The sequence below is a fragment of the Populus nigra genome, chromosome 11, assembly GCF_951802175.1.
Source record: "Populus nigra chromosome 11, ddPopNigr1.1, whole genome shotgun sequence".
In the NCBI taxonomy this organism is placed as follows: Eukaryota; Viridiplantae; Streptophyta; class Magnoliopsida; order Malpighiales; family Salicaceae; genus Populus; species Populus nigra.
This window is the reverse complement of record NC_084862.1, coordinates 4,002,803-4,019,929: the sequence shown is the minus strand read 5'-3', so window position 1 is coordinate 4,019,929 and position 17,127 is coordinate 4,002,803. Positions and strand designations below refer to the sequence as shown.

General features: G+C 27.5%; 1 protein-coding gene across 1 annotated transcript; it reads left to right on the top strand.

The window, feature by feature from the left end:
- The first annotated feature begins 6,070 nt into the window (after positions 1–6,070).
- On the top strand, positions 6,071–6,898 carry LOC133706384 (ethylene-responsive transcription factor ERF022-like). The gene has a single exon (XM_062131911.1). It carries the CDS (start codon positions 6,154–6,156, stop codon positions 6,709–6,711), a length of 558 nt encoding a protein of 185 aa, XP_061987895.1. The 5' UTR covers positions 6,071–6,153; the 3' UTR covers positions 6,712–6,898.
- The last annotated feature ends 10,229 nt before the right edge of the window (positions 6,899–17,127 follow it).

Here is a 17,127-nt window from a genome sequence, read left to right as displayed (position 1 = left end):
TTTATTCAATTTGCTTTCAAATGCGGTCACCCTGGTATCATGACAGAGTCAAAGATTTTGTATTTTGGCCAAGGTGAGTTCGGATCGAGTTTTTCTGACCTTTTTTGAAATTATATTGTTTCTTAATTTTTTTCCTTCAACATTTTATTTATTAGGGATTGAACTTGACCTTTTTCCTTCTTCTTTTTTTGTACAGTTATCGTGTTCTCATTTGAGTTATCGTGTCCTCATTTGATTTATTAAGGAAATGATCTTCAAACTTTTTTTTTTCTATAAGATTATCCTAATTTTATATAAATAGTTGTAAAGTTTGTGAGTTAACCTAGTTTAACTAGGGTTTTATTTTTAATTTTTTTTTAGTTTTACCCTTTAATATTTAGTTGTTTTATAATCAAAATTGACTTAGATCGGGTTTTTTTAACCTTTTTGTTTTTTGTTTATTTTGTTTATTATATTTTTAATTATATTATATAAATTACTAATTGAACCAATCTCAATTTTGTTTTAGCATTTGTTTTGCATTGAAAATTGTTTTACCCCGCTGCGGACCACAAATCTAGTGGACCACTAATCAGCCAAAATCTAGTCATATTCATTAATGGCTAGAAAAATGAAATTAATGGTTCGGATCCGATCCGACGCGGAAAGCGTACCCGAGTACGGTATGGTAATGTGAAGATGAGGGTGGCGGTGCATTAAAATTGAGAAAGTAGTATTTATAAACACGTGGAGCAAAGAGGGACGATGAGTACAGCTTCGATCCAGCTGTTTCAACACTTGCTTGACTTGATACCTCGGTAGTCGTATTAGACACGCCTGAGCTTAGGACGGTTTAACTCTTTTAGGTTTTGTTAGATTACCCGTTAAATCATGCCACCTACAATCTAACACGTCACGTCCAACAGAAAATTATCCCATACAACGTGTGAAGATAAAAACTTTCCCTGTACTTTTGTCCTCGTTTATGGAGATTTCCTCCCTTCAAGCAGTTCTTGACGATTGTTGACTAAATGCTGATGGTATCATTGTTGATTGTTTTGTTCTTCTGATCATAATTAACTTTTACTAGTGATGAATTACAATGATGTTTTATTTTTGTCATTGAAATTTTTTCTTCTCAATTACATTATTTTGTGAGTTTTTTTTTTTTGGGTGTTTATGGGTTGATAGTTTTCTATCTTGAATGTTTTTATCATATTTTAAAACTTGATTAGAGTCTAGTTAATGATATATATAATTTGAAATTGTAGTAGAAATATATGATTAGAAGAAAGGGAGCAAATGGAGGGAAAAAAACTATTTTTCTTCCATTAAGCATAATTAATAAATTAAAATTTTATTAATAATAAATATATTTACATGAATATAATAAAATTATGTATAACCAACCGATTGACTATATAACATATTAAACTAGCAAAAAAAAAAAATCCTTACATTTTGAATTGTAAATGTGTTATATAATTTCTAAAATTTGTTGTTTTTATCATTTTTGTATAGTTGCAGAGAAATAATCAATTCATGATCTTTTTATTTTTTAATTGAAACTTCATTTAGTGATCATAATGAATTTTTGCTTTAAAAACAATACTCCTTGTAATTTTTTTGTTTATCCATAGTAAAATAAGTGTGAATAAGATAATTTAGTTATTTAATTATAAACACATGATTTTTCATTCCTAGTTTTTATAGTTTTTCTAAATTTTTTCCTAGTTGTTATTGCTTTTTTTTTCATTGAACTACGTAGCTAATAATAATAGTTGTTGTTGTTAAAACAAAAAAAAATACATTAATCAAAAAAGAAAATTTTAATGAAAAAAAATACATTTTTTATTGATAATTTATTCATTATATTTTCTATAAATATCTATTTTTAGAATAATTTAATTAAATAAAAATTAGATTCGAGATAGCAAAGTTACTAAACCCGATCAGAACCATGATATAGTTCATGAGTTGGATGGGTTAACTCGGTTTAATTTGGGTCAATTCAAAACATTATCGTTTTAATATTTTAAAAATAAAACTTTAAATCAATGTTATTTTTTAAATTAATTTCTTAAAAAATTAAAATAAATTTTGATTGGATTGACCGAATGGTGAGTATATATATCAAATCAATTAGAACACATTTAATTAATTCTCACCGGGTTTATTTGAAACATGAATTATTATAACGATCGGACTGACTGACGAGTTACCATGTTTTACCACCAAACTTAACTAAATGTAATAATTTTGGTGAAAAGTTACCACCGGATGAGCATGAGCAACTGACTCATGTGATCGTTAAGATGACACAATATATCTATATTAAAAAAAACAAAAATTAAAAAAAATCCAACTACTTCTGTTAATATGCAATTTTTATCAATCATATATTGACTAGCAACAGCCAAAGCACGTCGATTATTACACATGATGTTTTTCCTAGTGTCACGTTTTGTATATTTTTTCCATACCTTAACTATGGTTTCTCATTATATTTTTTTTTTTTTGAGGAAACCCGATCCCTAGAAAAATGTATTTTATAAGTTGAGATGAATGAGTAAAATCCTGATCATCTTAAACTTTTATAAAAAATATACATTTTTATTCAAAATTTAAATTTATTATGTAGATCTTAAACTCTTTATCAATGGTAAATTATTCAATTGGTAATACTATCATTAGCTTTTTTTTTTTTTTGTTATATGCTTTGACCCCTTAGATCTCCTGTACTGTTTTGACTACGTTCGAAACAAGTAGAAAGGGTAGCTCGTGGGGCGAGAAATTAATGCCTTTCTTAGATACTGATCCACTCAAACCTGGCTGTGAACCGTATTCTAAATTGACGGTTAATTTTGAAAATATTCTTTATTTAAAGATATATTAAAATAATATTTTTTATTTTTTAAAAATATATTTTTAATATCATATAAAATTATTAAAAAAACTTAATTTCAAAAAAAAATTAAATATTTATTCTTTTACTAGAAAAATAAACACACTCTCCATAGGTAAGATTAGCGTCTCCTAGATAATTTACTTAAAAATACTTATTCATTAAAAAAGATTTATTTTTTTTACAAATATTATAATTAAATTTTATGTAGGGTATGGCATTAAAATCATACAAGAAAGAGATTTTATATTTCTTGACGTATAAGCTTGTCAAAATTAATATACATCTTATCGTTGAATAAGGAAACGATATGGAAAGACCCGTGGTCGCTTGGATTGCCTACTTTACTTCAATTATTTATATGATCTTTGGTATACATTCTTGTCAAATTAAACACTTGATTGACGTATGTAAACTCAAATATACTTTAATCAAAAGTTGAGAGATAAGGGAGAGAGACTCATAAAAAAAAATCAATCTTGATATTGTTAATTTTTTTTTATATAACCCGGGATGTCCGGGTCAGTTTACGTGCACCATGACTAATTTTCGGGCCCACTAAACATCATGCAAGCCCAATAAACAGGTAAGACGGGTGACAAATATATACAAAGAGGATCGAACGTGGATGCAAATGAAAGAATAAGTCTTTTTTTCCGCTAGGCCACGACCTCAAATGCTATTGTTAATTCTTTTTAAATAAATAGTTAAATTACGGTGATTTATACTTTAATTGATTAGAATTCAAAAATTTTAATTTAAGTTGATATTTAAAATTCTTCCACTAATTATAATATGTTATGGAGTGGAAATATAAAGGTTCCTGTGACTTTTTTATGTGTGTTTTAATTAAAAAGATGTTGAATTTTGAGTGGCAGAGGCAATGAACTCGAAACTTGACTTTTTTATGTGTGTTTTGCTTTTTGGTATTTCAAAACTAAATTCTCTTTAAATAAAATAATTAAAAAGATGTTATAATAATTATTTGATCATGCCATACTTTTCAAAAAAAAATACTATTAGAGCTTTTCTTGTAATATTAGTAATTACTTTATTAATTATTAATTATGAACCTAATGTGTAAAATATTTTAAAAAATAATTACGGCATGAATATTTAATGATAATAAAATATTTATTTTTTATTTTATTTATTTTCTCTTAAAGTCACATAAAAATTATCATGTCAAGTTTTTTTTAATTAAAACTTATATATTTAGTGTTTTAGTTTTTATATATATTTTATTTTCTCTTAAAGTCACGTATATAAGATTATCATGTCAAATTTTTGTGAATAAAAATATATATTTGTGTACAGAGACTAAAAAATAAACTTTAATTAAAATCTGAAAATATTATTGTTCACACAGTAGTGCTTATGGAAGATTAAGAATAGTCATGTATGAGTCTGTCATAACTAGATAAGAATTTATTTTAGATAAATTACGTGAATGACTTAGTAAATGTATTTATGGATCAATGTGACAGTCTAAACTTAGATGAAGGTTTGGTCGCGTCAAACTAGAATGATGGCTCAAAAGAATTTTTTTGAGGTTATTTTCTTTAAAGTAACTATAGAATCGCTACTTAATCATTAAATTTTTAGATTTTAAAAATCTCTCTCCGAGACTCTAGTTTTGACAATTTTATGATTTTTTTATGAATTGATCGACCATTTCAACAAACTGATCATTCGATTAGTCCTTAATTTAAATAAATATCACGGTTAAGAATTACGACATCAATTAAAATTTTACCATAATTCATAACAATAACATCTAAAAATATACTATTTCACCAACACTTTTTTCTTACGTATCATTTCATCATTTATTTGTATTTTACGTGCGAAATGCCAAATTTATCCCAAAACTAGGTGGCACTGTGCTAGAATATTCGTGCCTGTGGATTTAACATGGAAAGACAATGGACGATACGCAATGCTTCCAGCATAGCTACGTAACAACAGTATCTGATTAATTATCCATATTTAGAAAACAAAATATCAATACCTAGATAATAGGAGGTCCACGTACTCACCATTGAACAAATAATCACAGTCAATAAATATTAATCTATTTCTTTCTTTCAATCTTTTTTTCATATATATATATATAAACAAATAATACCAATAAAAAAAAACTTCCCCCCTTATTTTTTTTTGTAAAAAAAATTTAAGAGTTTAAATTTAAAATTTAAAATTTTTATTTTAAAAATACACAATAATAAAAAACATGATTAGTAAGGTTATGCATGTAACACATGCATAACCATTAACTTTGTGATATATACAACCATTAAACATCTAGTAGATGGTCCAGAGATAAGAATTTGGGATTGAGAAGTTTGCTCCCCTGTGATCTCAAGTTCGAGCCACATAGTTGCTAATATGATGGTCACTGGAGGTTTACATACATGGTCGTTAACTTCAAGGCTCTTAAAATTAATTGAGGTACGCACAAGTTAACTCAGACACCCATATTAAAAAAAATTGTGAGCATGTACTAGGTTGTAACTTTTTAGATTTAAAAGGTTGCGCGTGTCCGGCTTTCTGGATATGGATATGCCACATGAGTGTCTACTGTGTTATTTTTAAAAATAAATTTATATTTTGTTATTTTTTTCCATGGTACTATTTGTTTTATATTAAAAAAACACTCTTTAAATTTGTCTCTTCTTATATATTTTCCTTCTATATTTTATAAAACTTATCCATCAATCCATAACGTATACTATTTTAATTTGTGATTTTAGTAATTTCTTAACTAATAAATATTTCGTTTAATACAAAAACTCACATATATGATATTATTTCCTGTAATAGAATTTAATGATTTTCTTATCTGCCTCCTACTCCATCCTTGATACCAACAACCTGTCTTATTACAGATCATATATTTAAGAATGTTGTTGTTGTATTAATTTCATAAATCTGCAGATAGTTGTTTTAGGCTGACCATGACAATATATTTGAATAATAATAATATAAAAAGAAGCGATACATTAACACGTGTCATTCATTCAAACCCAAGAAAAATGAGCACATGCAACTCATTGCCAGCATCTCCCGCACTTAAATGTAACTACGAGGAAGCTCCCTTCTGCTCCCATAGCAATCACTCCCATGATATGTCACGTCTATTTATAGATTAGTGCGAACTCTCAGTTGCCAAAGCCCACAGTTCTACGATCATCGCTACTCCACTAGTACAGTACTGCCATAATACCATTCATCAGTAGACGCAGCCTGAATTTCTCCTGCTTGCTACAATGGAAGGAAGAATCAGGGACGGCCATCTTGGGATTAGTCCGCCGCGATATAGAGGTGTACGACAACGGAAATGGGGGAAATGGGTGTCCGAAATCCGGGAGCCTGGCAAGAAGACAAGAATTTGGCTCGGGAGTTATGAGATGCCTGAAATGGCGGCGGCCGCATACGACGTTGCAGCATTGCACCTTAGAAGACGTGGGGCGCAACTAAATTTTCCTGAGATGGTGGATATTTTGCCCCAGCCAGCGAGCTCTAGCGCAGAGGATGTGCAAATGGCGGCACAAGAGGCGGCTTTGCTGTTTCGCAGACCAATGAAATGCTCGGAGGCTGTAAGCGGCGATTCCAGTGTTGGTGGTGGTTTAGGTCCTGTTAGGGTTGGGTTGTCACCGAGCCAAATTCAAGCTATAAACGAGGCACCATTGGACTCACCAAAAATGTGGATGGAGTTAGCTGGGGCTCTTCTGCTGGAAGAGCCTATGATCATGAGTGATGATATTGATGTTGAGTATAGAGATGAGCGGGGAGAAATGCAGCATGATTCCATTTGGGATTATTAATCATATACAATTATTTATTTCGTGTTTTATTACTATATTATATATTATTTATAATGATAAATATTTGACTATACTAATGTAATGATGGGATTGATCAATTTAAAAACTGGCTAATCTCTCCGATATTACATTAGAGTCAACAAGATTTAATCAAGCTTTCTCCATCCTTTGATCTTTTTCTTTTTTATTTTCGGGAGAGAGAGTTTTGCTCACTTGGAGAAGTGGAGGATTGGCTCTTTTGACCACTTCGGGCTCTATAAACGATGCATTGAAAGAGCATAAATTTTTCAAGACGTCGTTTAGCGTGTAAAACACTTGAAGAGAGCCTGAAAAGTGATTATTTTCTTTTAATTTGCACAAATTGCCTTCTTGTTTCGATGCGAAGGACAAGACTTCTGCCTTCAATGAATCTAGCTTCTTTCGTTCATGCTTCATGATATCCAATCGTCATCTTCTCTTAATTATTTTTAACCATTAATTAAATGCAACAACTGAAAAAAGATATATAAGAAGAAAAAAGGAAGGGAAGGCACAGAACCTTGGCCGGATTCCATCTTGCCGTAACATCGACCTGAATAATAACTCGATCGGTGAAACATTTGATCTCAAAAATAGGGATTGTCTTATTAAAAATAACTTTTGAAGTTATTTATTGTAATTAAAAGGTTGAGAAGAGAGTATTTGGTTGTGTTTTTTTGTTGAAAAAAAAAGAGGAAAAAATTGCATTTTGGACGAAGACTAGAGGGATTTAGCCAGAATTGTCAGAAACCCACGAAGTATAATTGTAGAAATAGAGGCTAGACAACATGCCAGCAATCTTGCAAGACTGTCGCCCCTCCCTCTTAGTAATTGTGCTTGGGCTACACTAGTTTCAAGCTAAAGGTAAAAGTTTTCTATCTGGATTCATCATATCATACAAAAGTATTTTTTAAGGTAAAAATTGGTTTTTTTATTTAAAAATATATTAAAATAATATTTTTTAATTTTATTTTTTATATCAGCATATTAAAATGATTAAAAAATATTAAAAAAGTAATTTGAAAGAAAAAAAATCAAATTTTAACAAAAAGAAGGTTGAAATTCAATTTCAAACACCTCTTTTTAGTGTTTCTTCTTTTCAAAATATATTTTATATCTAGATGCCTTCTTTATTTTTTTAAAAAAACTTTTTTACCAAATATATTTTTGGTAAATTTAGGTGGTAACTTTTGTATTGATATCATATAAAAGCAATTTTATAGAAAACTATTTGACCAGAGAAAATCAATATTGAAGATCAAGTAATTTTTCGTTATATTGAATTAATTTTATTTATATATTTACTGATAAAAAAAGTATTACAACTAAAAGTATTTTAATAGATAAAATGTGCATAATATAATAAACTAAAGAATATCTATCCAATATTCCAAACATATTATTTACATACAAAAAAAAATTGTTTTCTTGTCAACCATAAGTAAATAAAATATAAAAATAGTCATTTTATTTTATTCATTGCTACCAAATACTGCTTCATCTCTATCCTTGGTTTCTTAATTTTATCTCGACCCATCTAATTTATTTCCTGCCCATCTTATCTCTCACTATGCCTTTTTTTTTTTGGATTCTAAATTATTTCATCTTATTCTAAATTAAGATGGGAGAGGGACTATATATATATATATATATATATATATATATGCACTTAGCAGAAGGGCTGCATTTAAGGAAGCCTCAAGACTACAGAGACCAAGGACAACCATGTGCTTCAAAATCCGGGCTCATGTGGTTCTCCTGTGAAAATTTAAAATTAAAATTAAAAAAAGTTTGAGAATGGTACCACTTACCATATTTTTAAACCCAATCTAATTTGATCAATTTACCTGGGATTTATCCCTAGCTAGGTTTAAAAAAAACTTAATTTACAATTGACTAATTAATCGGTCGGGTTAAATCATGACTGGATTGATCAATTAGTCTAATTCATCATTAAATTGATTCAATTAAAATCTAATTTTACTTTAAAAAACTTCTTCAAAATTAACAAGTCTTTTTTATTTGGTATTTTTATGCTTTGAAATTAAAAGCCTAGACCTAATCTATTTGGGCTCAACCATAAGTTGAGCCCAAGACACCACAAGTCTAGCAAGTTGTCAACTTCGATATACTTAGGTTCCGCCATGAGCTAAACCTAAGGTACCGTGAGTCTAATGATTTGTCAAATTCATCTCTTCTAATTTTGGCTATGCGATGGATCTAGTTGGTTTATAAGATCCATCTTATGATCATAGGGTTCTATATTAAGATTATTGACATGACTTATTTATGATATAATTAAACGAAAATGACTCTCTAGTCTCTCATTAATGATACGTAAGAGATCTTTTTCTCTTATTAATATAATCAAACGAAAATAACTCTCTAGTTTCTCTACTCCACAAAACGACAAAGTTCGGGTAATATAAATATATACTGAACCACCTAGGTAAAATATTCATTTTTACTACTCTCTAAACTTATATATCTTAATCTATAGAACATTAACCACATAACAATAAGAGCAAATATTCTTTTTTTTGGAATTTAAAATTTATTCTTTTATTTTTTTATTTTTATTTAAAATCATTGATTTTATCATTAAATTGTCCCAAAATTTCACCGATAACGACTATTTAATTTGTAGGCATCAAGACTTCTTCTATCAATTTTATATTTATTGAGCTAATGAAAAGAAAATACTGACATGAACATATAACAAATCACCATTCAAATACTAAATAATCTTATTCATGAATATATTAAATTTTAAACAATCATAAAAAATAATGTTGTTCTAACTCCAAAATACATCTTATTTGTTATTGATCAGTTACTTCAAGTTAACATGTTGTCTTTAAATCGAGTTATGGGACGTGTTTAATAACTTTAAAACTATAGTCTTGCATGCATTTTTCCACGGCAGCTTTTCAACCAAATTTTACTTGATGATGTATAGCAGTTAAAGTATTGCCCAGAAACCCAGGATTTGAAATAACTGATAAGGTAATTTCAATTTAATCTCTATTCTTAATTATTAATATCAATTTGATAATTGTGTTATCCGATTCTTAATTATTAATATCAATTTGATAATTGTGTTATCCGATTCTTAATTATTAATATCATTCAATAAGTCATTTAATATGTCTCCCTTTTTTTCCAAGAAAAGTCAATTTCTTCTTATCTGGTTTTCCATTGTCTAAAACTTTTTATAATTATGCAGAAATTATTTGGCAAGGCGGATACCACATGTTTATTAAAAATTTCAGTTTTTTTCTTTTTAAAATTAATTTTTAATATTTTAAAATTATTTTAATATTAAAAATAAATTTTTAAAATAAAAAAATTATTTAAATATATTAAAAAAAAACATCTCAAAAAACATACAGCACGACCATATCAATCATGCTATCAGTTAGATTTAGAGAAGCCGTCCAAATCTCTTCTGGGCCAAGCAGGCATGACTTTTGAGAGTAATAGCAAGCCAGTCTCACCGCTACCGTTGACCAGACTTACAAACCCCCGTTTTTTTTTTTTTCTTTTTTCTACCGTAGACCAAACTTCAGACTTAAAGAAGTAACAAGTAAGAATTAATTATTAATAAATAAGCATATGCACTTTTTTTCTTTTAAATATAATCGCAACATTAAATATTACTCTAAAAGGCAAGTTTTTTCATGGTATAAGGTTTTATTGCTCATCTTCTCATATATTATTGTGGATAAATTGTATAAAATTTTGTGTTTTTTTTAATTTGATCTTTAATTTTTTTTTTGATGATTTAATCCTAATTAAAGATCAATTTATTTTGATTTCTTATGAAAAGATAGACTAAAAGAAAAGGGACCAAAATAAAAAAGATATCAAATATTGATGGTATGCCATAAATCTCCCAAAAGATACACTTTAATAATTAAAATTTAAAAATCATGCAAATTATATATTTAGTACCTCAATATTTTTCCAGTTTATTTTTGTTATTTTTTAGTCTTTGATTGTGAGAGAGAAGAGAGAGGTCGCTGGATTTTAGCGGTAGAGGGAAAAAAGCATAGTTAACACCGATTTAGGCCATTAAATTGGATGATATTTATGTCAAATGGTTTCATTTGATAAAAAGAGTTCATATTATGTATTTCTTTTTACCTTTAATGTTTGTAAAAAAGCATATTTGAGCTTTGGTGGATTTTGATTTTTAAGACAGTTTTTTTAAGACTATGAATAGATTTATTATAGTTCTTGCTGTGTTTTATTGGTATTTTGGATCGAAAGAGGGTTGAAGAATAGGTTTTTTGGGTTAAAAACTTGAGTTTCAATTTTCTAGCTACTACAGCGGTTGGAATCTAGGCAAATTAGACAACGTGTCATCTAATTTTTTTTTCCAAAAAGATTTCAGCTGGACAAAAAAAATTAAAGGTTTAGCCGTGTGGGCTTGCCAAGGGCAAGCTCATGCATGGGCCTCGACAAAATGGTGGCCTTTGCTTCTTTTTTTTGTTTAATTTTTTTTAAAATTAATGATTTTTTTATGATTTTCTCTCTATTTTTTAATTTATATTTAAATTAGTAACCATTCTCTCTTTCATTTTGTTTGGAGAATTTTTTTAAATGAGAATTATTTTTTTAGTTATGTATTTAAATTTGAAGATTTTTTTTGATTTATCTATAATTTTTTTATCTTTTATATGAATAAACTTTATTTTTGAAAAAAAATTATTTTTAAAATATTTCTAATATATAAAACCTTACATGATTTTTTTTTCTTAGATCAATTTAAAGTAATATGAGGAGAGTTATGAACCGTAAGTTTCTTCCATGGATTTATATAATGATAGCTTCAAATCTGATGAATTAAAAAAAGTAAAAATTCTCTCAGAATACCAGGCCCAGGCCCAATATTTACTGAATGGCCTTTCTCAAATGATGTCTATTTCAAGCCATTTTTGGGCATTTCAAGAGTGTTTTGAGCCATGCATTTTCCAGTATTTGGTGGAGTATTAGAGAATTAATAAAAATGTAAAAGGGTATGACGAAGGAGTGTTAAGAATTATTCTGTGTTAATTTTCAATTTCTACTTTTTTTTTAATAATAACTCGGGATGTCGGGGTCAGTTTACACATATTATGACTAGTTCTCGGATCCATTAAACACTTTACAAGCCTAGTAGACAAATAAGGTACCGCGAGGATAACAATATTAATTTCTACTTTCTTCATTTATAATAAAACTTACTATAAATACTGTAAAATTACATTTAAAATATCACTTATTTAATATTTAAATCTGTCATTTATTTTTATCATAGAAATTAATACAAACAGAATTTTTAAAATCTTTTCTAATAAAATTAATATATTATTTTAAGCATTTCATAAGAATTAATAAAAAAAAAAGGTCACGGGTTTGAATACTGGAATTGATTAATAATTAAATAACAATAATTGTTATTAAGGGGGGAAAAAAAACAGGCATCTGCGTGCCTGAGTGGTTACGAAAGTTTAATTTCTTTCCAAGTTTTCCCGCCTAGGTTCGAAACTAGTTGTCGTTCATTCTTTTGTTTTTTTTTTGGTAAACTTTATTATTTTATTCCTATCCTTCAATTCTTTGTTCTTCCAATTTAATCCTTCAACTTCTTTTTTTTTTCATAAATTAAGTAAACAATAATTTAAAAAATAAATTTATTAAATCTAGTTGAGTCATGACCTAAATAACAAGTTTGATGATTTAAACAGCAAAGTTTGGCTTGATTCAATAAATTGTTATCTTAATATATTTTTTTTAAAAAAATTTATTTTGAACTTTTTTAAAAAATATTTGATTTATTTGAAATTGGTTTTCATAATATATTTTGGTTTGGTTTATGTAGGATTCATTTATTCTCATTTATTTTTTATAGAGTTATTATAATTTTATAATTTAGATCGATCTAATATATTATTATTTCAATAAGTTTTTTATACATTCAAATTACTTTTAATTCTATGTGATTAGGTTTTTTTTATTATTATTATCTGCTTTTTTTTTTGTTCAATTTGTTTTTCGCTTAACCCACAGTGTAATGCTAGGGCTCCTGAGATTCAAAGAAGGTTTTGATGGACTTCGATTCTTTAGTTTTTATAGCAAACGTCAAATCAGTTCTCGAATTATTTAATGATTCTCAATTTTAGTTTATTATAACTTTTAGTTTTTTTATTGATTCATTAATTAATAATTTTTTAATTATATCCTTTCATCTAAATTTTTTACAATTTTTTGAACCCAGAAGGAGATAAATCAAGAGAAGGGAAGGATTTCCAAAGACACATTGTTGGTCCACTAAATTACTCTTTGCACTCGTAAGGAAATCACAAGGTATATATATACTCCAAGGAGCGTAGGATAATGATAAAAGACTTGAGATCTGTATAGTAGGTTTTGAATTCGAGTCAGGGCGTGTATTTTTTATAAAAACTTGAGATAGTCAAAGTTTTACTCGCTCACCTGAACCCATAAAATGATCTTTTCAGATAATGGGGTTTCCTCGCATCTTAAAAAAAAAGAAAAGAATTTGAGCTAAAAAAACAAATACTCTCTTAATTAAGAAGCCTGATTTTACATTAGTGATTATCAATTTAATTTATTACGTAACGTGGGCAATATTACTTCTCTATCCCACTAACTACTAGATTCAATCCTCTTAATATCTGATTGATTATGATTCTAGAGTTCTATGTAGGTAAAAAAAAAAAAAAATTTGTGTGCCTTGCAATTAATTCCTCCTGCAGCACACTCAAGAAAGTTCATATATGAATAAATGACCTTGATTTTTTAAGACTTTCTCTAGAAAAATTGTTTTTTTTTTTTCAGTATTGCAGTAATTTTTGTTTTTGAGTGCATAATGCAGTATATATATTATCTCTTAATCTTTTGGAATGTGACTAGTTAAAAATCAAGCGTAACCTTATTTATTTATAGTAGTTAAAAGGGACACCGTATGAGTATAAAATAAACAATGAAAGGATAACATTGGGCATTTGTTCTATGCAAAACATTTTATAGAAAAAAATGTTTTTTAAATTTTATTTATTTATTTTTCATAAAATATTTTGCAGGAAAATTAATTAGTGTAAAATAACTTATATAAAATCTTTAAATTTAATTCTTTTTTAGAAAGATATTCTTAACTCATAAAGTTTTGTGAAATATTTTACACCAATAATTCACTCATAATGTTGTACAAATAAAGAATTCATGACCAATCAAAAATTTTCATGTGTTATTTTTATTTTTTCATGAAAAATAAATCGTTTTTTATGTATTTACAATATCTTATCGTAAATATGATATCCCATAAATAAAAATCAATTAATAAAATAATATCATGTGGCATTGATAAAAAACTTGAGTTCACTTATAAATTTCTATAAAAAAAAAAGGCTTCACTCTAGACATAAAGGATAACTTTTCTTGAAAGTATAAAGTTTTAATCCATACAAGTACTTCTAGCAAGCAAACTCTCTTAAAAGCTTTCAAGTATTCTTTATTTGACGCTTGAAGTCTACAAAAAATGAAACTATGTTGGATTAAGCATAAACATCTTATAACAGCTCTTTAGCAACTATTTAAAAATAAATCAAGTATACTCTTTAAATGATCAAATCACCAAATCTTATTCTACAATACACATGTAAATTCGTGATCTAGCAAAACACAAATCTTTGTTTGGTTTCACAAATAAATTCAAGTCATCATAAATCAAATTCAAGAAAAGAATCATATGATTGTTTTACTTTTTTGTACAAATATTTTAAATAGAAATTGTACCTAGTAATACTTTTTAATAAAATCAAATTCTGTAGATGCATGCTTGTTTAATTTTTAGATACACAAATTTGTTTCTACAAATATCATCCAATAATTATAATCATCACAACCTATATCGCCACCGCCACTGCCATCGCCATCCCTAACCAACCCCTAAACCCCACCTTTATCTTCATCTGTATATCTACAACTACTATTATAACAACCACCTCCATCGTAACATCATCATTATAATACATTATTATCATCATCCTCGTGCTATCATTTTACATAATATTTTTTTGGGGATTTATCTTGGTAGGTTGTTTTTCTTATCTCTATACAGGGTTCTAACAATGTCAAGATAAGATTATAGTGTTTGATTGATGTTTCATTTAACAAAATAAAATCAAATTATGTTAATGTAGAACAATTAAGTGTTCTAAGCATAAAAAATAAAGTAAAACAAATATAATAGGCTAGGCTAGAATAAACGAGCTAGCAATGCAAATATCATAGTACATTGTGTCCTAAATGTAGTTACGGCTACAGAACTCTCTTGTCTATGAGTTACTCAAAGTACAACTCAAATGTCAAATCAACTCGTGTTCTTGTTGTAGAGTAGCTTTTCCATATATGGCTTCAATTTCAGCATTTGCAAGACTTGTCCAAGACCTCATACGAGCAGATGCTAGAGCCACAATTGCAGATAAACGGCAGCATCATCAATCAATGCAAAATATTCCCACTTGTGTGTTGAAAACTAACCACACAAGCAAAGTGTCTCTGAAACATCATATATATAATTCGAGCGTTGCACTAAAAAAAAAAAGCAGATGGCGAAATTCTCCATTTTAGCATGACCAAATTAATACGCAATCAAAGATTCCTTCTTGCTACGCTTGGTATCGGTGACCCATGCTTGGATCTCACGAGGACCCTATATATAGTTGCTCTCATCTTTTTCTTTTTTTCTTTTTTCAATCCCATCTTCCTAACCTACTACAATCATAGAAGAGTTTAATAAATTTGAAAAAGATTATATTATAGTTTGACAGCCATGCCTAACACACTCTTTCGGGTTTGTTTGACATTAATTGTTGTTGTTATTGTTAGGGATTATGAGCAAAAGTTAATGGTATTTTCATGTCACACGCATGCATACTTATAAGGTTTTGGGCTATACAAGCTAAAATGAATTATTTATTAAATTATAGTGCTTGAAACATTTTAAGTAACATCTATAAATGAGTTAGTTCTACAGCCAATTAAAATTAATTTTTTTTTATAAATTCACAAATCATACTAAAAGGGTATGATTTGTTTTGAAATTGAATTATTAAAAACTAATCTCAGTAAGGCCCCATTTGTTTGCTGGAAAGTAGTTTTCTTTTGGAAAGTGAATTCCGGGAAAGTAAATTTCGGGAAAGTGAATTATTTTTTGATGTTTGGCAGTATAATGAAAAATAAGTTGGAAAACATTTTCTAGTGTTTGGTTATGTCATGAAAAATGAGCTGGAAAATAACTTATTAATATTTTATTTTTTTCAAGTTTATTAAAATAATGAGAAACAAATCTTACAAATTAAAAAGTTGAGTGAGAATGAAATTGAAAAAAAAATATAATTTCATAAATTATCTCAAATAAAATAAATAATAATCAAAATAATAGAGATTAAATCTAAAAAATAAAAAAAATAAAAGATGAAGAAATTAAAATTATAATAATTAACATTTCATAAATTATTTCAAATAAAATAAGTAACAATCAAAAGAATGAGGATCAAATTTGATACATAAAAAGTTTCAATAAAAAAATGATAAGAAAAAAAAATAACAATTATAAAAATAAGGACCAAAGTTAATATAAAAATTAAATTTTAAGAAATAAAATTGAAAAATAAATATTCAAAACAAAATATATATAGCAATCAAAAGTTTGAGGACCAAATTTGATATAATTAGCAAATAATATGACATTTCTAAATTTTTCACAACTTCCGGAAAGTGTTTTCCGTCCAAATTTTCCAGGAAAACACTTTTCTAGAAACCAAACTAAATTTTCCTTTGACTGGAAAGTATTTTCCGTTGATCAACTTTTCTAATAGCAAACAAACACAGGAAAATTTGAAAAGTAATTTTCCGGGAAATGAATTCAAAAAAACAAACATAGCCTAACACTTTTGTCTCTTTCATACACATGTTTAGAATAATTTCTTAGGAATGAAATAAGTTGAGTAAATCATGTATTTTCACTTACTCAAGTCAAATGAATTTTACAATTTTAAAAATTATTCTAAACCAAAAAAAATTTAATTAAAAAATGAAATCAATTTAGTCTGTTTAAATAGTTGAAATTAATTCTAAACCCTCATAATTATGATGATTCAAGCAAATGCAAGTTGCATAAACTCAACCCACCTAATTTAGCTTTCATTTTTTAATTAGTAAGTGCAGCAACTAATTACTATATATAGATTACAAATTTAATTAACTTATAGATCTCACGATAATCAAGTGACATGAAATAAGAACAAATTAGCACCGTGCATACCTAATCACGCAAGCAAATTTAATTAACCATAAATTGTCCTCGAAGTTAAATACTTTGTATCCAAA